The 24930-nt window shown below is 34.2% G+C and overlaps 1 protein-coding gene across 17 annotated transcripts in view; it reads right to left on the bottom strand.

Annotated features, from left to right (window-relative positions):
• Positions 1 to 24930, bottom strand: part of LOC111055439 (C-Jun-amino-terminal kinase-interacting protein 4) — a 134064-nt gene that overhangs the window by 35763 nt on the left and 73371 nt on the right. For 16 of the 17 annotated variants that reach the window (XM_039431741.1, XM_039431745.1, XM_039431739.1 and 13 more), the window contains 5 exons: positions 11680 to 11962; positions 8572 to 8742; positions 6765 to 6939; positions 5061 to 5327; positions 609 to 737 (listed from right to left, as the gene is read on the bottom strand). In XM_039431741.1, coding sequence (XP_039287675.1) covers positions 609 to 737; positions 5061 to 5327; positions 6765 to 6939; positions 8572 to 8742; positions 11680 to 11962 — 1025 coding nt within the window. The remainder of the gene's footprint in view (positions 1 to 608; positions 738 to 5060; positions 5328 to 6764; positions 6940 to 8571; positions 8743 to 11679; positions 11963 to 24930) is intronic. The other variant, XM_039431752.1, reaches the window with a different exon arrangement.

Below are 24930 nucleotides of genomic sequence, written 5' to 3'. Positions count from 1 at the left end.
TACCTGTCAAATTTCATGAAAATCTATTACCGCGTTTCGCCGTAAATGCGCAACATATAAACATTAACAGAAATGCCAAACCGTCGACTTGAATCTTACACCTCATTTCGCTCGGTCAATTAAGAATATAAATATTCTTCAATGATTGAATAATACCATAGAGAAACAATAGCGTGAGTAGATATCCCATGGTATAGGGAGTTTATGTCGCAACTTTATTGTTATCTCAAGCCTATAGTCCTATAGTTCTTTCTCGTGAAGCTATGTGACGCTGGTAGTATCTCATATTGTGCCGTTTATACACCCTTACCCGGTCAAAACAGTAAAAATCGACAATAATCGGCTTGAGATAACAGTAAAAGTTGCGACATAAACGCCCTATACCATGGGATATCTACTCACGCTATTGTTTCTCTATGATAATACATTATCATAATTGAGATAAAATATTTTGCTAATTATTTCTATTTCTAAATTGTTAGAACACGTTATGGAGCTGGAAAGTATAGCGCTATCTGCTTTGTCGAATGATAGACAAGGATAGCAACACCAATGTCAATCAAACATGGCCATAATAACGTGGACCACACTATAGCATTGCTACCAACCTGTAGGCGCAGTAGAGACGCCATCTTTCAAGATCCCCTCCTTGAAGTCCTTGAGCAGCCTCCTTTGAGGGCCGGGCGACGAAGATGACTCACCCACTTCCGACTGCAATTGCTGACTAGCATCGTGGTCTGAGCACACACACACATACACACATACATCAATACACACATACACATAAACATACACGGCAAGCTCAAAGTCTACTTGTTACACACATATAATAAAACAATGTTACACACATAATGAAATATGGGATCACATCAAACATACATCAAAATATCACCAGTGAGAATTAATGAAAGCACATTGAGACTGTAGTGAATTTAAGCAAGCTAGTCCAGTCAATATCCTATACTATTAAACGAGCAATTTCTGTTTATATGTTTAGATGTTTGTATTTCACCGGATCTCGAAAACGGCTCTAACGATAAAAATTTAATTGCACTAGGTCTCATCCCTGGGAAAACTCGCTGAAGGACATTAAAAGGATAATTGTTATTCATCCTTGGAAAAACAGCTGATAATAATAATTTCGTCGTCTGTTGATGATGAGCGAGATTATGTGTGTGGGACTATGTCAAAATTATGACTCAGCTGTTGAAATTTTGTAATCATTCAGTCAGGTACTTAGTGCCGGTTGCAAAAAAGCCAGGCTATTTTTGAACCTTATTGATTCCAGTAGAACCATCTTTTTGAAATGGTCTTCTCTTATTTGGTTCACGTGAAATTAATCAGGATTAAAATTTAACCGGCTTTTGTGCAACCGGGCCTTTGTGAGAAAAATTTTTGCATTCCTCTGGGATATTAATCTCAATTTACTGTGATTAGATAGAACATTTCTGTATGAACTATGAATGTTATTATAATTTCTTCTTTCGTAATAAATTTTTAATGCTTTTGTACTCCAGAGCGAAGCTCGGTCCCCGATATTGGACATTAAAAAGGGATATTAAATGTATATTGCAGTTCTGATTTTGTAATATGTATTATTTGGATACATGAGAGATTGAAATTGGTCATTTTCTGTGTATTGAAATACCGGTTGAAGTACACTCAACAATAAATTTTCCATTTTTGAACCGAATTTGACCTATGATGCATGATTTTTAACCGCCTTGACAAGCCGAGAAGAATGAAGTGTATTACTGAGATCCGTGCATTGTGTCAAAAGTTATAAGTGTTTGAAATTTTGATCCTTGAGGTTCCCTTTCCATTTCCTCTCCATTAGGAAATATTGAAATGGACTTATATCAAAATATTCTCATGATATAAATATTCATATAAATATTCTTTATATTGAGATATTCTTTATATTATCTTTATATTGAGATATAAATATTCTCATGGACTTATATCATTGTGCGAAATATCAATGTGAGGACAATGTAGTTGGTGATGATGGTTGAAGCTGAAAATTAGATGTTTTCCACAATACAAGGAGCATTGTTGTCAGGTGTAGCTGGAAATCTATATAAGATAGAGATCCATGGAGTGATCCGTGGTCTAGTGGATAGAGTGCCTGCGTAGCAGCATAGAGATCCCAGGTTCAATACCTCTCAATACCAACAGTTTTTTAACCAGATCACTCCCGTGTTATCGGATGGGCACGTTAAACTGTCGGTCCCGGCTGAAGTATGACAGTCGTAAGGCCCATTGACGGCTTAAATTATATATTCAGGCAGTGGGACCTTCCCGCAAGGGACTTCCCAACAACAAAAGCCATACAAATTTACTTCACTTTTATATAAGATAGAGCGCTCTACCTGGTTTCAGATTGTAGAGCACAAAAATACGCCCAGAGGGATTTTGAATTATACATCTAAATGGTAACAATTAAAGGATACTGTTGATCAAAAACTAAAATTCATCAAAATTTATTTTTCCTTAAAATTTCACCCATTCTTGAAAAATCATAACTCAGCACTCATTGAAGATAGAGAGTTCCGAATGATCTCATTTTATTCAGGATTTTATATTATAAAAAAAGCGAGATCAATTTTTTCTGTCCGTTTACTGGATATGGCGAAAATAGCTGAAAACTGGAAAATTAACCGAAAATACGAGGTTTTAGGGCCATCCTGTATCTAGCACAAGAAAATTTTGTATGACAGAATTGGTTCTGGACTAAAAGATCAGAACTACAATATACATTGCAAGCACCAATGTATAATTATAGTGACTGGACTAAGTAGTGATATTATGTTTAGTGAGGTTCACGTTTTATGATTGGTCAATGGAAAATATCTATTGGAAACCATGAGAGCTGGTCTTAGCAACAAATTCATTAGTAGGTAGTCAAAATACAGAGACACATAATTAGAAAAATATCATACTAGGTTACACATCAAGAAGGAAAGTTTAGAGTTATCAAAAAACAAAACAATTAAGACACAAACATGTAGAAAACAAAAAAATATATAAAAACTCACATAAACCATTACCAAGAGGCCCATACAAACTAAACGTTCAGTTTTAATTGAAAATTTAATTTCAACACTTTTACAATTGAAGTTGAAAAGGGACTGTACATGAACCTTGTTTTAATAAGTATCTAAACTATCATAAGAGGCCCGGTTAAACTTTAACCGTGATTAATTTCACAAGAACCAATCAGAGAAGGCCTTTCTGATAAGACGAAATCTGTGATTGGTTCTCGAGGAATTAATCGCGATTAAAATTTAACCTGCTTTTGTGCAACCGGCACAGAGTTTTTCAATCAACAGTGGATAGAAATAAGAAAATATCATGAAGATAACATTGAAGCTTGAGCGAACTTAGATTAAATTTTACAACACTTTTACACTTGAGCATATTTTGAACGAGGACCTCACTAAACCCACATAATTATTCAACTCTATCACCTTCTAATGATGTAGAAAATTTGATGAATATGCGAATAAAATGAGATGAAATTGAATAATGATTTGGTAAAATAATTTAAAAACTGATTTTAACTAAACCACCTACAACTACTACACAGAAAATCAATCAAAAACATAAATACATAATCATATAATTCGTTGTTTATATTTTTCTACAGTGAGATCCACGTTATAATGGCAGTGGAGAAAGATAAAAGAGCATCGTAGCCGATTCTCTACCTTGCCAAAACTTCGCCTCAACTTCGTCCATATCACTTTTAATAACGCATAAAGTGCAAATAAAAGGCATTTACCTATCTGTCTATCTTGCCACTGCCTTCTATAGAGGATAGCTGATACCGGTATATCTGATGCTGTAATTTAGTATTATTCACTGAGAAAATATATTTTATTCACTGAGAAAATATATTTTTAAATTATTTAATTATACATTATTAAGATTGAATATTTTGTTGATTGATAGATAATCAGAATAAAACGATTCTATACTGTTGGAGAACTGATATGGCAACGTTGTGGAGTTAGCAAAGGATAGTGCTTTCTGCTTTGTCGAATGATAGACAAGGATGGCAACACCTCTGTTCATCAAATACTGCCATTATAACGTGGACTTCACTGAGGCACGGTTACACAACAGCCTGTTAAATTTAAACCTTGATTAATTCCAAGAGTCAGATTAATTCTTGGAATTAATCAAGGTTTAAATTTAACAGGCTGTTGTGTAACCGTGCTGCAGTGAGGTCCACGTTATAATGGCAGTATTTGTTGAACAGTGGTGTTGCTATCCTTGTCTATCATTCGACAAAGCAGATAGCACAGATTTATTCAAATTCAATTTTATTAAGCCAAAACACTTTACAACTGGCCATGTCAACAGGTATTGAAGAATACATGAAATAAATAAATAGAATAACAGAAGCTTACAAAAATATTGCACGTCACATAAACATTATAACATTCTTCTACACTACATTATTGAGAACAAATGAACAGAGATTGTTCAAATTTAGTACAGAAGCTCAGCTTGGGTGTAATAATATTGTGTTAGAAGGAATTTGCAATAACGCCAAAAATACGCCCAAAATTAGCAGTTTTTTGCGATTTCTCAGTTCTTTCATCAAGTAATAGACAGAAAGTGTTAAAATTTGGTATAGAGGTTTAGCTAGGGTCTAAAAATTTCTTGATGAGGTGACTTTAATATTTCATTAAAGATACGCCCAAAATCAGCGTTTTTCTCAGCTTTCTGCGTTTTCTCAGTACTTTGACTTTCTGATGGAATGAAGCATGCTCAAATGAAAAATGCAGGCGATCGAAGCGAGCCCGCTGATCTCATTTTTGGACGATCCAGTCGGGGGTCCAGGGAATGGAGCCCCCTGGCTAGACGGATATGGCGAGCGAAGCGAGCCTGACGGCTAGTAGATAGATAAATGTCTTTTATTTGCACCTTATAACATTAAAAGTGATGTGTGAGGCGAAGTTTTGGCAAGGTACAGAATCGACAACGCTGTTCTTCTATCTTTCTATCTATTTTTTGTGCAACCTGGCCTTCAGTTTCCAGTTTCTACTTACTGAACTCATTTTCGATGGGATTTGCGGAACCGGAAGTGGGTGGCGGGGCGGGCGGAAGTCCAGCGGTGTCCTCACTTCCGGTGGCGCAACTCACAAACGTGATCCGTCCGATGATCGGGTCATCGCTGCTCTCCTCTCCTCCCTGTTCCTCCTTCTTCTCCTCCTTCTTCTCTTCTTCTTTGGTCGCCTCTTCCACACTGACCGGTATCGGGCTCTCCGTATTCGTTGCTATGTTATCTTCGCTGAGGTAGTCGCTCAACACCGCTCCTGGAAATGGGATCACTTTCAGTGAATTTCAGCCATACAAATAAATTAAAACGTCATGAATAAATTATTAACTTGGGCCAGATTTCACCAAAAAGGGAAATAAATTTATTATTATTATTAAACGAAAATCCAAATTAAATGATGCAATCCACCCCGAAGACTTCTGCTACTGCAAATATTGACAACAGGGTAAACAGTCAGATGGTAATTTGATGAGCGCTACTGTTAAAAAATTATTTGTCAGCCTGGGAATTAGGAGGTACTGGGTTCGTTTCCCGGGCTAAAAAATAATTTATGAATAGTAGCGCTCATTGAATTTCCATCTGGCTGTTTACCCTGTTGTCAATATTTGCAGTAGCAAAAGTCTTCGGGGTGAATTTCAGCATCTAATTTGGATTTTCGTTTAATAATAATTAATTCATTAGCATTTGAAAAATTGCAATATTTCAGTAATTTCCATATGTGAAATAAATTGAAGCTGCTTCGTCTAAATTAGAGTGAATCTAGTCACATGATTTCAGATTGTTTATGTACAATGTTTATTTTATATTTTTGTTGGTTTACAACATTAAAAAATGAGGTCCCCGTTATAATGGCAGTATTTGATTAACATTGGAGTTGCTATACTTGTCTATTATTCGACAAATCAGATAACGCTATCCTTTTCTAGCTCCTCAAAGTTGCCAGATCATTTTTCAACAATGTAAAAAAATAATTAATTAACAAATATTTGATTTCAAACAAGAATAAACAGTTGATATTACATCAGATATACTGGTATCGGTTATTCTCTATAGAAGGCCTTAGCAAGGCAGAGAATCGTCTACACTGTTCTCCTATCTTATACCAATGCCATTATAACGTGGACCTCACTATAGTTGTTCGAACTCACTGCTGGCGCACAAGTTTTCCTTTGCCAGTAGTGCCATATTGTAATTGATAATTTTTATTCTTTCAATTTTTAATTACATTTATGGTAAATAAATGATTTTGAATATTTTCTTAAATATCTGGCACACTTGCAATACAGAGCAGGTGATTCTAGCAAACACCCTAGAGGGAAGATAGCATAAGGAGCCCTATCCCATGGTATAGGGCGTTTATGTTTGAAATGTCAATGTCAACTCAAGCCAAGAGCCCAAGTAGTTCGTTTTCGTGAAGCTATGTGACGCTGATAGTCTTTTATACTGTGCCGTTTTAACACTCTCACCCAGCCAAAACAGTAATAATAGACATTAGTCGGCTTGAGTTAACAAGAACAGCTTGAAATTTGGAACATTAACGACCTATACCATGGTATATCTTATTATGCTATATTTTCTCCATGCAAACACTAAACGCTTCCAAGATGAGCTAATGAGATTTATGCTGATTTCAGTCTCAGTCACAGAATTGAAACCAAACAAATTTTTCAATTATAAATATTTGTTTGAATACCTGGCACACTGGCAATACAGAGCAGATGATTCTGGCAAACTGAGAACGCCTCCAATATGTCGGCCGGGTTGTTAGCATCTATTATGGTGACCCTGCTAACCTGGTGAGTGCTTGTACAGATCCATACCAGTGAAGACAGCTGTTGTTTTCGCTCTTCTCGCTCCCGTTCACTGTCCTAAAACCACAAAACAATAATATTCCCTCCAATCATTATCAACTTCAATTTGGGTCATTCTTGAGCATTATTACTTTACAGTTATTTAGTAAAGTTATTATTTTACTAAACCTTTCAATATACAGGGTGATTCTTAATTATGGTAAAATAATTTAATACGTGATAGTAGAGTTAAAAATAAGAAAAAAAGTTCTCATAAACATATATCCATAAACGCTCCATTAGCGAGCTATACAGGGTGAAAGATTTCGCCCGGAATTCAGTTCTTCTGGTGAAATACATCGATGCTGAATTGTTTGGGGACTAGTTCTTGAAATACTTTTGCTGGATTCATATGGGAAAATATCTGAAAAATTGAATAAAACTAGTCTGGAAGCTGTAGTATGAGTAGTTTTTGAGAAAAAATTGAAATATGCAAAAAATCTTTCAATATACAGGGTGATTCTTAATTATGGTAAAATAATTTAATACGTGATAGTAGAGTTAAAAATAAGAAAAAAAGTTCTCATAAACATATATCCATAAACGCTCCATTAGCGAGCTATACAGGGTGAAAGATTTCGCCCGGAATTCAGTTCTTCTGGTGAAATACATCGATGCTGAATTGTTTGGGGACTAGTTCTTGAAATACTTTTGCTGGATTCATATGGGAAAATATCTGAAAAATTGAATAAAACTAGTCTGGAAGCTGTAGTATGAGTAGTTTTTGAGAAAAAATTGAAATATGCAAAAAATCGAAGTATAAAAACACAGACTTCTACGTTTGATGCCTAATAACTTTCTTTAATGACCAGTAAACAAATAATTTTTCGCAATAAAAATTGTAGAGAATTTAATTCTGAAAAGAATCATGAAAGCTGTGTGAAATAAATTTAAATAAAAGTTGAATAAAATGTATTCTTATGTAGTAAGTACATTACACCACAAAAATTTGCCGTTTTATGTGAAATAACTCACAGGTTGTAGCTGATTGCAAATAAAATGTTCGGTTTTTTATGAAAAAGTTTGATTCTTATATGAAAGTAACATATCTAAATGGCATTAAACTTATACCAAAAGACTAAAGATGATGTTCAAAGTGACCTCCGTTGTTCTGAATCATATGTTCAGACGTCTTCTCATCGATTGTCGGACCCGTTCAAATATTCCAGGAGTCTGCTTTATCATTTCTATTCCGTTCAAAATCCTTAATCGGAGTTCTTCAATGGTATCAATCGGAGTATTGTACACTAAGGTTTTCAAGTGTCCCCAAAGATAAAAATCCAAAGGATTCAAGTCTGGTGACCTAGCTGGCCATGGTACTGGCCCACCTCGGTCTATCCATTAATTTGGAAAGCTGTGATTCAGGTGTTCACGAACAGCAACAATGAAGTTTGCTGGAGCTCCATCATGCATAAACCAAATGTTTTGGCGCAACTGAAGAGGTACATCTTCAAGTAAGATAGTGTTTTAGCCTAACAGCTAGTGTTTTTATTGGTGTAGGAGCCCTACCTGTGCTGACGTCACCAGAATGCACTATTGCTTTGTTTACGGAGGTAGTGCTCTCATACTGATACGTGTGAATCCACATTTAAAGTAATTTAAAAATTGGGCGTTTTTTAAAGTAATTTAATTGAAAATTGTGACAATTACCTTCAGCTCGTCATCCAAGTCTTGAACAGGGTTGGTGGGTTCTCCTTCGACCTTCTCGCTTTTTTCCAAATTGCTGACTGATGGATTCGAGTAGAACACACTGGCCCCCACAATCGAGCCGCCATCTTTGGTTCTGCCTCCGGCCAGGTTCACACCGGTCGCACACCAAATCTAAAATAAGAATTTATCATCATATTATCATAAAATAAACATAAATGTTTCATAGCAAGTCTTTTTTAGTTGAAAGCCTATAATTTTGGGCTCTCCAAGTGACCATCGTAACCCAAGGATTGAATAAAATATATTTGAGATAGAATCGATAATTATTTACATGAATGACCAATTAATTATGGATCCAATAATAACAGATGGTTGTGCTAGAATACAATACTACCATAAATCTGCTCAAAACTGAAACGTGACCAGTACACTCCCCTATAAATTTGAGTATAAAACAAGATCTGACTATAAAACTGACTATAATCTGACTATAAAACAAGAGTCTCACTATATTCTAGACCTTACTTGTTGTTCAATGTGTAGTCAATATTTAATATCTGAAAGTTGGTCTATGTATATTGTTTTAACAGTTTTTTATGTCTCGGTGACATGTAAAATTACTCCCCCATATACAATGAATTATATTTTAATACTTTTAAATCTGTGTTCCTGTAATTTTTTGGATTCTATATCAAACTAATTATATTTCATTTCAATAACAGTGTTATCTCCAAAAGTCGAAGAGGAATATTGAAATCAAATCAATTGTGTTGATGTTATGAGTGGGGTTCGGTGATTGTCAATTCTCTCCTGTATAGCCTACTGTTTTTGTTATAGTTGGTATTTGTGTATTGTTGGTGTGCAACTCTTTGTATGCAACCCTTATGACAAATAACGTTTATTCATCATTTATTTATTTATTTTGAACCTTATATTACATGCTAGCTGTTCCATGCTATCAGCCTGAATTTTATTGAATTTCTCATTGTTGGATCCTCAAGGTATAAGGACCTTAAGTTTAAAATTTCAAGTCAATCGGTTAATTAGGAATGGAGTTATCGTGTTCACAGACATACACACATACACACACACACACACACACACACACACACACACACACACACACACATACACATACACAGACCAACACCCAAAAATCATGTTTTTGGACTCAGGGCTACTTTTATAGAAATAGAAAGAAAAAGAAAAATTTTAGAACCCTTTTTGAAAATATTTAATCACAACATGTTTCGGACATTGATGCCATTTTCAAGTGATATGAAGACTTCATATAACTTAAAAATGGCATCAATGTCCGAAACATGTTGTGATTAAATATTTTCAAAAATGGTACCAAGATTTTTATTTTTCTTTCTATTTCTAGACATTATATATATATATATAATATATATATATATATATATATATATATATATATATATATAATATATATATATATATGCTAGCTATTCTATACTATCAGCCTTCTAGTGGAAGAGATCTACGGATAGGATTAAGTACGCTGCACAGAGGTTCATTTTCGTCAACCGCACGAAAATAGTCTGACAGAAATAGGAGAGTCCTCACCTTCCCGCATTCATAGACGTTGCCAATTCATTGATTAATAATCATCCCTGGTTCAGGTTGATCATCTCTTATTCAAGTACTCATCTGTTCCAATTTCCATCGAACTATATTCGTGTGGTTGACTCTTAGACCAGTTATAGAATAGACACGGCCCATTGTATATTCATACTGAAAGTCAATGAAGCCAACATCTACTGCCATATCACCATATCGTGACGTCAGCATCGGATAGAAAACAATGTAAACAAACTCTGCAGAAAAGTTTTCTATCCGATGCTGACGTCACGATATGGTGATATGGCAGTAGATGTTGGCTTCAGAAGCTAGATTTCCCAGCGTGTCTATTCTATAACTGGTCTAAGGGTTGACTATAGCTGCGGAGGAAACACGGAATCGGAAATGTCATGTAGAGTTTATATTCCTATTCCCACAGCTAGTGGAAGCCAGTATTGTCCCCGTGAACAGGCAGCTCAACTGACCTATAGTGAGGTCCACGTTATAATGGCAGTGTTTGATTATCAATGGTATTGCCTTCCTTGTCTATCATTCAACAAAGCGGATAACGCTATCTCTTTCTCTCTTTGCTTTGTTACCAGATCGTCTTCTAACAATGTAGAGTTAATAAGTAATTATCAAAATATTTCATCTTAATTATGTAAATTCATTATGAAATCACTGAAAAATATAATTTCTTACTCAGTAAAATATAATTGATTATTTTAAACGAGTATGGACAGTCAATATTACATCAATGGACCTGTATCAGGTACCGTCTATAGAAGGCATTGACAAGACAGAGGATCGGCAACGTTTTTCTCTCCTATCTTTCTCCACTGCCATTATAACGTGGACCTCACTATAGTGGAAGCTAGTATCATAGAGAAACAGTAGCGTAAGAAGATATCCCATGGTATAGAGAGTTTATGTCGCAACTTTTACTGTTATCTCAAGCCCATTACTGTCGATTATTGTCAATTTTCACTGTTTTGTTGGAGTGATAGTGTATGAACGGCACAATTTGAGAGACTACCAGCGTCACACAGATGCATATGAAAGAACTATGTGAACTATCGGCTTGGGATAACAGTAAAAGTTGCGACATAAACGCCCTATACCATGGGATATCTACTTATGTCATCGTTTCTCTATGCTAGTATTTTCCCAGTGAACAGGCAGCTTATAGTCCGTACAAAATTACTTCTGACTTGGAGGAATATGCGGCGCAGAGAAATGGAGGGAGATCAATCAATTACAGTGATTAATAGAGTCATAAGTAGAAGCGCAGTTGCCAATTTGTCAGTCGTCTGACTGCTTTCAGAAAACTTCGCATGTGTAGCATGAGCATATGAACAGTCACTAGAAGTTGGAGAACGCTGGCCGCTTCAAAACGGCAACATTGCGCCTCTGTATCACTCCCGCTGTGTGCTTTCTCTGCTCAAAAGTTATTTTGCACGGACTATAAGTGACCTAGAATGAAGATACAAATCAAAATTCGATTTATCTAATAGCCTAGCAACTGACCTTCATGCCAGGTTCCTTCTCCGTAAGCGGTCTACAGTAAACAGGTACCGGAACGGGCACCTGAGCCGTGCTTGAACCGCTCTGCAGTGGAGCGAGCGACCGGGGTGACGTCACGGCAGCGGAAGTGGACGCCGAAGCAGAAGCGGAAGCGGCCGGGTTCTTGGCGGGAAGACTCCAGCCGTATGCGTGCATACGGCCGTCTTCCTTCCTGACATGGGCACGCACCTGACGGTACTGCTCCTTGCGTTCAGTTGCGCGTCGCGCCGCCACTTTCTCGCTACACCTGAAATTAATTCAAATTCAAATTTTAGTTCAACCAAATCACAATATTTACAATCACAAATCAAATGTATTCACCAATTAACAACAGTGTTAACAACAGTGTTTTTGTTTTCCATGTATTTGTGAATTATTGAATTTGACAATTTGAATTTGTTACAAGAGAATAAATAATTTTTTGAAAATAATTGGCGTGGCTAGAAAAAGAAATCTTGTAATCTACCCACGAGTTCAAACATTCCTCACTATATTTAACATGATTTTAGAACTAATACAGCTCTTTTTATAAGGAAAAATAAAAAAATCAATACCAGTACAATACAGATAGATAAATCAAATAAACAATCATTTAATTAATGTAATATAGTTAATCATATAATATAACCAAGATACTTCAAATATTCAAGATTGTGTGATCTCAGCAAGGCCTTTGATACAATGGATCATGCTATTCTCGTGGACAAGCTTAGGCATTATGGTGTGGGACCGTCTCCTCTCAAACTGATTCAGGCCTACCTGGGGGGTCGCAGACAGGCGGTGCTGGCTAATGGAGTTCTCTCTGAGATCAGGGATTGTGTTGACTGTGGAGTGCCTCAGGGCTCTGTCCTGGGGCCTCTGTTGTTTCTTATTTCAGTTAACGATATAGCTCAGGTGGATGGCAGGTGTGTTGTCTGTTATGCGGACGACACCACCTTCTTCAATGCTGGTCGTGAGATGGGAGGACTGAGGGCAGCTATGGTGGAGACTGGAGCATTTGCATCGGACTGGTTCTCTGCCAATCGCTTCCTCCTCAATGAAGACAAAACTCAGTCTATTGTGTTCAGTCTCAGAAATGGGAATGGATACAATTTTGCGCCTGTCAAACTGTTAGGGTTTACCCTTGACAGGAAGCTCTCATGGGGCGAGCACATTGAGACAGTTTGCGCCAGGTTGAGCAGAGTGGTTTTCCTGCTGAGGGGTCTCAAATACAGTGTGCCACCTCATTATCTTAAAATGTGCTATTTTGGCTTTTTTCAGAGCGTGATTTTATATGGCCTCCCCCTCTGGGGTGGTGCCACAGATGTCGCCCGAGTCCTTCGTCTCCAGAAGAGGGCCCTGAGGATTATTTGTGGGGCTGGTAGATTAGCCCACTGTCGCCCACTCTTTATCAAAGAGAGGATCCTCACCGTCTTCTCCCTCTATGTTCTCCATACCCTTTGCAGAACACATGCGAACGTGGGGTTGCTCGTGACCCGACAGAGCTTCCACCCATATGAGACTAGGGGTAGACTCAGGCTGGATTTACCCTACCAGAGGCTGAGCAGAACTCGGACTGGTCTGGCTCATATGTCTATCAGCCTCTTTAATAGGCTGCCTCTGTTGGCCAGGGATCTGCCTGCTGTGCGGTTTCGAGGGGCTCTGAGGAGCCTGCTGACGGATCACCCTCTGTACTCACTCCGTGAGTTCTGTATGTTGGAGAGCAATGTGGTGAATGCCTATTTTCGTATTTGATTTCTGTCTCTGGGCAGTTGTTTTTTTTACATTTTTGACGTGTCCCAGTGGGCTTCACTTTGTGATCCCTTTTATGGACTTATTTAAATAAATACTAAATACTAAAGATAAAAAGTTAACAAAGTTAGAATTATTGCCATGATGGTCGCCAACCTCCTTAATGGAGAAGGTACCTGGAGAAGGAGAACAACAACAACAATCAGTAGCAATAATACAAGGTTGGGCAGGGAGGTATGGATGATTTCAAATAACAGTTACACAGTCATTTTTAAACAAAACTCAAAATTTATATTTTTAGTGTGTACCTTGGAGGTTGCCATTATAGAAATTGCAGAGGAAAAAATTAAAACATTGATTATGTACGAAAAATAACGTCTGTTAAATGATGTCCGTCCGTTTTTGTCCATACACTCCTGTGGACGTTGTGAGAAGTTGTTTATACTCCTCTGAAGCATTGCACGTGGAACCGCTCGAATTTCCAGTGTTATTGTTCCACTCAGGGCTTCAAGGTTTTGTGGTTTGTCTATGTATACACGTGCTTTTAGGTAGCCCCATGAAACCAATTATTAGCCCTTACTTTTTTCGAGAAAACGGTCGAACCGTCACTGTCAATAAGGATTGTTACCCAACGATGTTGCGAGAATTTTTCTGCCACAATCGAAAAGACGAAGTATCAACGTCAATACTGTATGGTTTCAACAAGATAGGGCGACATGACATACATCGAGAGCAGCTATGGAGTTTCTAAGGCAGAACTTAGAACGGACGCCTGGACGCCTCATTTCGTTGCGTGGAGATGTGGAGTGGCCTCCTTGGTCACCGGACCTGTCACCTTGTGACTATTTTACTTTCCTTGCCCTATTACCATAGGTAAGGAAGGTATTGCTTTCCGAAAAAAATTAAGGTAACCCAATTTCTAAATTTCTATACGTTTCAAGGTCCCCTGAGTCCAAAAAAGTGGTTTTTGGGTATTGGTCTGTATGTGTGTGTGTGTGTGTATAAGTGTGTGTGTGTGTGTGTGTGTGTGTGTGTGTGTGTGTGTGTGTGTGTGTGTGTGTGTGTGTGTGTGTGTGTGTGTGTGTATGAGTGTATGTGCGTCTGTGTACACGATATCTCATCTCCCAATTAACGGAATGACTTGAAATTTGGAACGTAAGGTCCTTACAATATAAGGATCCGACACGAACAATTTCGATCAAATGCGATTCAAGATGGCGGCTAAAATGGCGAAAATGTTGTCAAAAACTGGGGTTTTCGCGATTTTCTCGAAAACGGCTCCAACGATTTTGATTAAAGTTTCACCTGAAATAGTCATCGATAAGCTATATCAACTGCCACAAGTCCCATATCTGTAAAAATTTCACGAGTTTCGCCCCATCAATGCAAAGTTTGATTTTAGATTCTTAAATTTCAAGCTTCAGATACAATTTAAACAAAAAATTTCGAGTGGAATAGATTGAGCATAAAAATCTCTACAATTAATGTTCATTAACATTTTCACCTAAAATTAAAAATAAACTCGAAAATTGAGAAAATGTGATTATCCAATTGCAAACTATTGGCAACTGTTGATTCTATTAAATGATTCACTATGAAGAGATAGCAGACCTCGTGTGTCTCCAGCGTTATTACCCTGTCACCAGCTGGCTCTAATATTTGAATAGTAAACTTGAGATGCGCGGGAACACTACCGTAGCGTCAGGTGATCAATTTTCATAACGGGAAGGAAAGTTGTGTGAGTGCGCCACAACAGATTTTTTTATGGGGCTACCTAAAAGCACGTGTATACAAAAACAAACCACAAAACCTTGAAGCCCTGACTGGAACAATAACACAGGAGATTCGAGCGTGCAATGCTTCAGAGGAGTATAGACAACTTCTCACAACGTCTAGAGGAGTGTATGGACCAAAATGGACAACATTTATCGTACATAATCAATGTTTTGATTTTTTCCTTTTCAATTTTTATAATGGCAACATCAAAGGTACACACTAAAAAAATAAATTTTGAGTTTCGTTTAAAAATGAGTATTCAACTATTATTTTAAATCATCCATACTACCTCCCTGCCCAACCTTCTATAACAAAAATATACAGCTCAGCAAGATGAAAAAGAACGAATAAATATGTATTAAGTAATATTTATACAATGGAGGACAAAATTTGTGATTTGAGAATAAGGGCTAAACCATTTAAGCGTTTTTTTCAGACGGTGTTTTTAGATTCAATGATTCAATAATCTTTATTTGAGCCAGAGTGCATAAACCAGGCCATATACAAAATTCAATATACACAATTAGGCAGGGCAGAAAGCTCTTCGAATTGGCTTACCAAGTATGTTCATTGAGTTTAATGAAACTATACAAAAGTCTTCTATATTTCTTAATATAGATTTTTTTATAGATTCTTCAATTCTTATGAATGAATATAATTCCTCAGCTTTTGATGAATTTTTTAATAAAGTAATTAGTGCATGACTCACTTTTGTGCCGCAAATAGTGTCCTATCTTAGTTACTTTCTCACAAGGTCTGTTATTTTTCTGAACTCTCAACTCCAAAATAAAGTGTAAAAGTGCACACTGTAAAAAATAGAAATTCAAAAATTTTGAAAAATAAAGTTAAAAGATAAAATGGAAATGAAGTTTGAAGTGATCAGGAACGGAACACTCAGTATGGATGATACAGAAAAACAAGAATAATATGGTGGACTTGTCCACTTTCGATTGATGGATGATTTTTATGAAAAATTTAGTGAGAGATCAGACACCTTAACAATGACTGTGATATTCTTTATTAATTAATTTAATAAGTACATCATCAAAATGATAGGGAGAGTAGAAATAAGGTAACCTTGTGCTATTCCTCTCCCAAATTTAGATAAGGTTACACCATAGAGAAACAATAGCGTTAGTAGATATCCCACTGTATAGGGCGTTCATGTCGCAACTTTTACTGTTATCTCAAGCCGATTTCTATCGATTATTGTAGATTTTTACTGTTTTATTGGGGTGAGAGTGTATGAACGGCACAATATGAGAGACTACCAGCATCACACACCTTTTTGGGAAAGAAATACGTGGACTATTGACTTGAGATAACAGTAAAAGTTGCGACATAAACGCCCTATACCATGGGATATCTACTCAAGCTATTGTTTCTCTATGGTCCGAAGTAGATTAAGTCTTGTAGTTGTTCACTTCACAAAATTTTCAGTCCTTGATTATTTGTAGAATTTAAATTCAGATGCTTCAAAACCAAACATAGAAGAAAAAATTCACATTATTATCACTAAAATGGGAAATATTCTTCAAACCTCCTTGCCAAATCAATTCAATTGTGAATAAAACTGTATTTTAAATGACAAAGTTTCAGAAAAAAAAATGATGTGACTAATTTTGCTTTTGTACAAAACCAATTTAACATCCAAACATATAAGAAATATTTCAAATTATCATCACTAAAAATATTATATTATATTTGTTATTAAAGTGAACTGGATAAAGAAACTGAATGAGAGACACTTTTATAATAATGGTTTGAAATTGACAATATTGACTATTGAATTTGGACACATTTATTGATATCTTCGGGATCGTTCGTTCGTGCGTGGCAGGTGATAGATGATCAAATGCCTAAATTAAAATAAAAATCCACTGTTTTAACAGCTTCGTCATTGAATGCAAAGAGGTTTTGTCGAGAGCATGCTGGTGCAAGACAGCATTTTAGGAGGTAGATTTTTTCGGGATATGAATCAAGATGAATTCTAAACATTATTTGTTGTTGCATGATATTATCTAACTGGTCTTCATATTATTCTATGTGAAAAAAATATATTTATTGTATGCATTGTAGTATATTTCAATGATATTATATTGATATGCTTATTAAATGGTTATAAAAATAAAAACTGGATTGAAATGCTACCTCATTCTTCAATTCTCTCAACAATTGTACTTTGCCCATCAGAATATTTCACGTTATAAGAAACCAATTGTAGAATTTCCAAACGGTAACAGTGAAGTTAATATTCTATAGTGAGGTCCACGTTATAATGGCAGTGGAGAAAGATAGGAGAAATACGTTGCTGAACCTCTGTCTTGTCAATGCCTTCTATAGACGGTTGCTGATACAGGTTTATTGATGTGATATCAACTGTTCATTCTCGTTTAAAATAATCAATTCTATTTTATTAACCAAGAAATTATATTTTTCAATAATTCAATAATGAATTTTCATAATCAAGAAGAATTATTATGTTAATCAATTATTGTTAAAAGACGATCTGGCAACAGAGAAAAGCGAGAAAGAGATAGCGCTATCCACTTTGTTGAATGATAGACAAGGATAGCAATACCATTGCTAATCAAACACTGCCATTATAACGAGGACCTCACTATAACATATTTCTCAAAGTTACACCAATAGTTGATTCATATTTGATAATTTCCCTTGAATATGATTGGTAGCTCTCGTTTACATTTGAAACACTATCACCATAGAGATTCGAAGTCTCTTAGTTGTCTCATTCATAGATACCTGAACAAAAATTTTCTGAAAATATCAATTTTTGAGAAAGTTATACAATCTACTTAAAATGACCAAAAATAACTTTTAGTTGAGTTATTTTTGGTTAATTGAATAATTTTCTCAAAAATTGATATTTTCATATAATTTTCATTTTATTAGATCAACAATACCATGAAGAATCTATCTTCTAAATTTCATGGATTTATCTCTTACCGAACTTGAAATGTTCTGTCCCAAAAATTAAAACTTTAGGCGCTCATATCTCAAAAAGTAATGATCGGAAAAAAATGTTTTCCTGAGAAAACTTTACCATTTTGATAGCTTGATAGTATACAAATCGAAAAACTTTGAAAAATATCACCAGTAGAAAATTCATTTTTAACCTTTGCACAGCCTTAATTTCCCTCAATTCCTATCTCGGAATATGAATAAAAAGATATTCCAAGTGATATTCCATAGGGCGTTCTAAATTCCACTGTTACCTCAAGCCGATAGTTTTAGTTCTTTTTCATGACGCTGGTAGTCTCTCATACTGTGCCGTTCTTACACTCTCACTGTGACTGTTTTTCATAAATATGACATTTTAAAAATTTTGTCCTAATTTGCAATTTTGACCTCCCAAGATCAATAAATTAATCAAGGTACTTTCGAGCATATCTATTCTCCTCCAACTTGTTGAATTGAGTCCATGATATTCTTTCAAGTTCCATATCTGATAACCAACTGAGTTATTTTATAATATCATCATCTTCTAATAAATACTTTTATTTTCTAATAAATACTAACAATAAAAAATTTGACCTAAAGAATTTGAAATGCTATGAAGCACACTTATTAACAAACATTTACGATATATCTTAGCTTGAGATCAAATTATGCTTAAAAATTATCAATATTCTAATAGCAATTGAAGCCTTTCAATTGTAAAAACTTATTTCAACAACAAATGTGCAAGCTCAGTGGACAATGTTCGATTTTTTTTGCAGAATAAGTCCGGAAATTGCAATTATCTTTACTAGATTCAAGCAGTTTCACATTTAAGTAAGGAATGGAAATGACATTTTTTTATATAAAGCTCTTACAGAATCTTGTTGATCTTTTTTCATTGTATCAATATTTAAATGTGGTTCTGTAAATTTGAATGTTGGTTTATTGAGATCTCAACATCCATTTATATAACGAAGTATACTATCAACAACCTATTTCTTACATTGAAGGTATTAAAAAAATATCAATTTTTATTCAAATCTAATTAGAATTCAATCAATTTATTGCTTTTAAAAGATTCAGCTAAGTGAAACTATTTCCGTTTACAAAATAGAGCCAAACAATAGGAGGAAAACAGAACAATAAAGCAAGAAATAAATTTGCATTTTTGTTGTTGAAATAGATTTTTATTTCTCATAAGAAATACATAGTTTTAACGGTTAGACTTTGAGTTAGAACAATCAAGAATGGAATACAAAAGATGTTAAAAATAATGATTGAACGTCTTTAGATTGAAATATATTAGTGATAATAATTTGATATAAAGCATCAAAATGAATAAGGAAGACTAAAGAAAAAACATTGGATATTTCAAGAGGAATTAATCTAGAGAGGAGATTCATGGAAGTTAGGATGAATTTAGAATAGTAGTATTTGTTTATGCGTAAATCTTCCTTTCAAAATTTGAAAAAATTCAAGTTTCATCAAATAAATTTGAACATTTGTCCATGCAGAGAAACTAAATTTTGGAGTGAGAAAAAAGAGAGTTAAAATCTGCAATATTTTCAACAAATGAGATAAATATTTCAATACTTTCTAACACTTATTAAAACAATTGTTTTCAATTCGATTCTCATGAACGCTCATAATGTAAAAATTCAAAATTATTATTTCTTTCATCTAAAATTTTACTCTTGATTAAGACAAAAGCAAACATTTACTATATCAGCAGTGTTCATAAAGTTTGTGTTATATGTTTTACATCATAAACATATAACCTTTTGTAACCTCATTTACAAATGACAAACATAATACATCGTTAACTTTACAACTCAAAAATGAACATCTCATTTTTCAAAAGTATCCTAGATATAAAAATAAATAAATAGCATCCCTAAATAATCATAAAATTTGGAAAGTAGATTATGTTCATTCCGATTATTGCTATTTTTATGGAGCAATTACATAACGAATCTACCATGATGATATTAGGTTCAATGATCTGAAGTATAATCTAAATACAAATAAAGATACCAGGTAAAAACTTGATGTCAACGTATGTATTTAAAGGTCTGAATTTATAAATGAATATGCATGTGTAATTCACAATTGAATAGATCTGAAATAGTTCAAGAGAAAAATTTAAATTCAAACTATTTTCTTAGTAAGGAATTTAGTGGACTAGTTGATAAACCAAAACGTACTAGCTAATAAATGATTGACGATGTCTTGAAATACAGAAAAAATAGAAAACTATTCTAATTCAAGTGATTTTATTCGTACTTTATTATTAGAAACGGATTATGTAAATCAACTAGAATTGTTGAATAATTTCAAACAAATTTTCAGGATACTGACTACTGACTACATACATAATATAATTCGATAAATTTGTACTAATGCATAGTAGCACCTCAAATATTTATTTATTTATTCATAGACAATAAATAGGTCTACAATCCAGGTGTAATTTAAGAATTTGAAAATAGCTTTGTCTGACCGCTTCTATAGCATATAGCTTTCTATTTTGAATTTAACAAGTAAACATTATGTTTTGAATCAAAATCTATCAGCAATTTAATTTATTCTGCTTTCAAAATTCATTGGAATAGAAAATCAATTGAAAAATGACATACTATATTTCCTCTGTAAAGACTGGGAAGCAAAATTTCCATTTCAGTTTTTATAAAAAATTATACCTCGAAGAGAATCCACAAATACATTCTCCTATATATTGCTATATGATCATCAATTTAGATTCCTTCATATCAAATCAATTTAACTCCTTCATTTCAGCTATATATTTAAGTAGTAGAGTACAGTTGAGTTTTAGAATATTAAACCAGAAGTATAAAGTTACAAATAGAATCTAGATATCTTTGTCCTTAGTTTAATTTAAATAAAAATTTAAATTTAATATCATTAAAAATTATTATTTCAACCCAACACTCCACAAATAAAAATCTGGAGATGCTTGGAAGCCTGATTTAGTTTGTTAAATTGTACTGTATTGTACTGGCCCTTCTCATTAGATAGAAAGTTGTATTCATGAGCGAGGTCTACTGCTCGCAGAACTACTAGTATTATTAGTAACAATATTAAAAGATACGGTATTATAGTACTATTCACCATAAAAACATGTTAAATTCCTAATTCTATAGCCTTGCCTTGAATAATCTACCTTTACGAACACAATAACTAAAGTTTGTTATGATCATAGTAGGTACTAAATACATGGTAAGCTAATATTAATATAAAAACACTTTCAGGAACATTCTCAAATATCTTGTTACAAAGTTATCAACGAGTATCACATTAAATCGGTAGAAAAATATATTAGATTAGATGAATAACTGATAAATACTATTTACATATTATTATTAAGAGGTAAGAAATATTTGGTGTATGCTTCAGAAAGTTTCAAAATTATCATCTTCTATGAAATTAACTGGCAGCTCAATGTGAGAAAATTTTTATACAAGGTTACAGTGAGATGAGCTTAAAAATGCTCTTGTAATCACGATTTTAATTAGAAATTTGCACATTTAGGGCCGGAGGCCGAGCTCGGGATCTAGCTAAGTTCTAGACTTTAAAAAGCTGGAGTCAGAAAATTGGCTTTCCGAAACGGGGCGTAGTCGCAAGTTTTTATGGCTATCTATATTTTCTCATTACTATATTTGGAAACGTTTCTGCTTGACAGAATTAAACATTCCTAAATACTTCAAAATAGCTGAAGCTTTACACTATTTTATAATTATTTTATATGGTGTTCAATTTTCTAGTTTTTAGAAATTTAATTTAAACATGACTTTGACTATGACTGCGACTACGCCCCGTTTCGGAAAGCCAATTTTCTGACTACAGCTGTTTAAAGTCTAGAAGTTAGCCAAATCCCGAGCTCGGAAACCGGCCCTTAAACACCAAAGTTATCAACAAAATGTTAATAACTTAATCCATATAGATTCTATTAGATTGAATCAAACTTGACAAACACATATGATCATCATGTGAATGATAAGTTATGTTCAATCTAATAGAATCTGTAACGATTAAGTTATTAACATTTCGTTAATAACTTTGGTGTAAACGCAGCTCAAGAGAGCTCAATTTTCCAGAAATATCAATAATAAAATTCTTTCAATCAGTGATTTGATTGTGTGGTTGTGCAAATGAATGAAATAAATATTGTTTTATTACATAGTTATGTGATAAGAGATGAGGAAATAAGCTTCTTCTACTGAGTAAAAAAAGAGCTGAAGAATTAAAGCGTGATGTTTGGATGAATAATTATCTTTTTCAATACTCATTATTCTCTTCTGCAGAGAAACGTGTATAATTTAGTTTTTTACAATATACTCAAAATTACTTCAATTTCAACTACCTGAAAGCAAGCAGGCTTCAGGGAAGCTCTCAAATATCATATTGAATTTTCAAAAACCAAATAATATATTCTTTGAAATGTTATTTTAATCAAATAATAACATATTCAAAAAAATTATAAGAACATTTATCGGTATGGCTTATTAAAGACGGATTCCCACATATCAGTGACCGGTAGTACAGTGAGAATATTACTAACATAAGTTCTAATAACTGGACTATTCACACTAGCTCTTCCGTGCTGAGTGTGAACAGTTCAATTAGTACTCAAAGAAACTAAATTTACACTGAGCTGGTCACTGATATAAGTGGGAATATACCTTCAGCATTACTTTAGAAGTACTATCACAATAAATGAAATTATTCATTTCCCATAAATTTTATTTAATAATTTGAATGTTGAATTGAATGTAATTCTATACTATATGATGAATTATGATTTCATAGTTTGATCGAATGAAAGAAAGGAATATACCGGGTGTTTCAAAAATAATAACCCAATTTAATCAGTTAATTTATTAAAAGAAAAAATAGTGCACAAAAACGAATTTTACATCAAATTACTCACAGAAGTATCAAGTTTATGATGATGTATAATAAGTGTTTCATGTACCCTTTAGATATATAAGGAGGAAGAACGTTAAAGATCGTGTTTATGTTCCCTCCCTTAGCACTTGATATTGAGAAGCTAAGAACTAGGACAACTGATGCAGTAACTACAGTCCGCGAAGACATCTTGAGAACAGTCTGCGATGAAATTGGCTACCATCTAGATGTCGTCCGAACCTCAAAAGGAGGGAACATAGAACACTTCTAGTACATCATCATAAATTTTATACTTCTGTGAGTAATTTGATGTAAAATTGGTTTGTGTACACCAGATTTTTTAAAATAAAACTGTTTAAAATTGGGTCATTTTTTTTGAAACATCCTGTAACAGTTGACAATAAAATTCTGCCAGTTACAATTTTATAAAACATGACTAGGGAACCTTAAATTATAATGAAAACGAATTATTTTCGTTAAACTCTATCGATCTGAATTAGTTTTGACAAAAAATGTACAAAAACCATATCACTTTCAATTAATTATATCACTAGATATCAACAAGTGACATTATAATCAACAACTCCATGGTTCAACATGGTAAAACTCTAGAAACAATTCCTAATCAACTTACACTAAACATGTGCTCAACAGCCTTATTGTAAACAATTGAAGCCCAAACAATTATTGCATTGCATCACAAACATTTAATTGCAAAATTGGTGTCGTTTTTGTAATAAAACTAGGCTATTTCTGTAGAACAACCAACACTCAAGGAGGTTCTTTCCCTTCCTCAGCCTCTTGGGCTGGAAATACTTCAACACCCGTATCCAATCTACGAAATCAGTAAGATTGCATATTAGTTGACAAAATTATTAAATCACCAACAAAAATCATATAATTATTATTTAACGAAAATCCCAAATAAATGCTGCAAATCACCCCGAAAACTTCTGCTACTGCAAACATTGACAACAGGGTTAACAGCTAGATGGAAATTCGATGAGAACTACTATCCAAAAATTAGTTGCCAGCCCGGGAGTCGAACCCGGTACCTCCCAACTCCGATTCGCATTCGATTCCCGGGCTGGCAACTAATTTTTGGATAGTAGTTCTCATCGAATTTCCATCTAGCTGTTGTCAATGTTTGCAGTAGCAGAAGTCTTCGGGGTGATTTGCAGCATTTATTTGGGATTTTCGTTAAATAATAATTATATATTAATTAGCATTTGAATAAATGCATTCTCTATTTAATTCCATCTGTAAAAAATCATATAGTGAGGTGTACGTTATAATGACAGTATTTGATTAACAATGGTGTTGCTATCCTTGTCTATCATTCGACAAAGAAGATAGAGCTATTCTTTTCTAGCTCCGAACAGGTCTATAAATACAGGTCATGACACAGTCCCGTGATGCATTGCAAAATCGCCATTTTATGGGGTTTTAGTTCACCAATTTTCAAATTTATCAGCTGTTATCATTATAGATTGAACAACATGATGTGTTCAAGGAATATTGCTTGGTTTTGAATTGTAAAATAAATTCTTCCGACGGAATAATAATATTTAGATTCCAACTAGGAACTGAATTGTTGATTTTCAGATTCAATTGATTGGGAACTTCAAACTGTTTTTGAGGGAAGCCTTTTGTCCCAATGTCTTATGAATCATAACAAGTTACAAGAATAAGAACAATTTTTAATAATAAAAAATGAATTATTGAACCATGTTTTATTGAAATTATTATTAAAAATTATTATTCATTATTAGAAATCTAAACCCTGAATTTAATATTATCTGAACCAGAATATTGTTTTCA

Source organism: Nilaparvata lugens, chromosome 6, assembly GCF_014356525.2.
Source record: "Nilaparvata lugens isolate BPH chromosome 6, ASM1435652v1, whole genome shotgun sequence".
Lineage (NCBI taxonomy): Eukaryota > Metazoa > Arthropoda > Insecta > Hemiptera > Delphacidae > Nilaparvata > Nilaparvata lugens.
The sequence above is the reverse complement of the archived record's forward strand: the minus strand, read 5'-3'. Positions and strand labels throughout refer to the sequence as shown.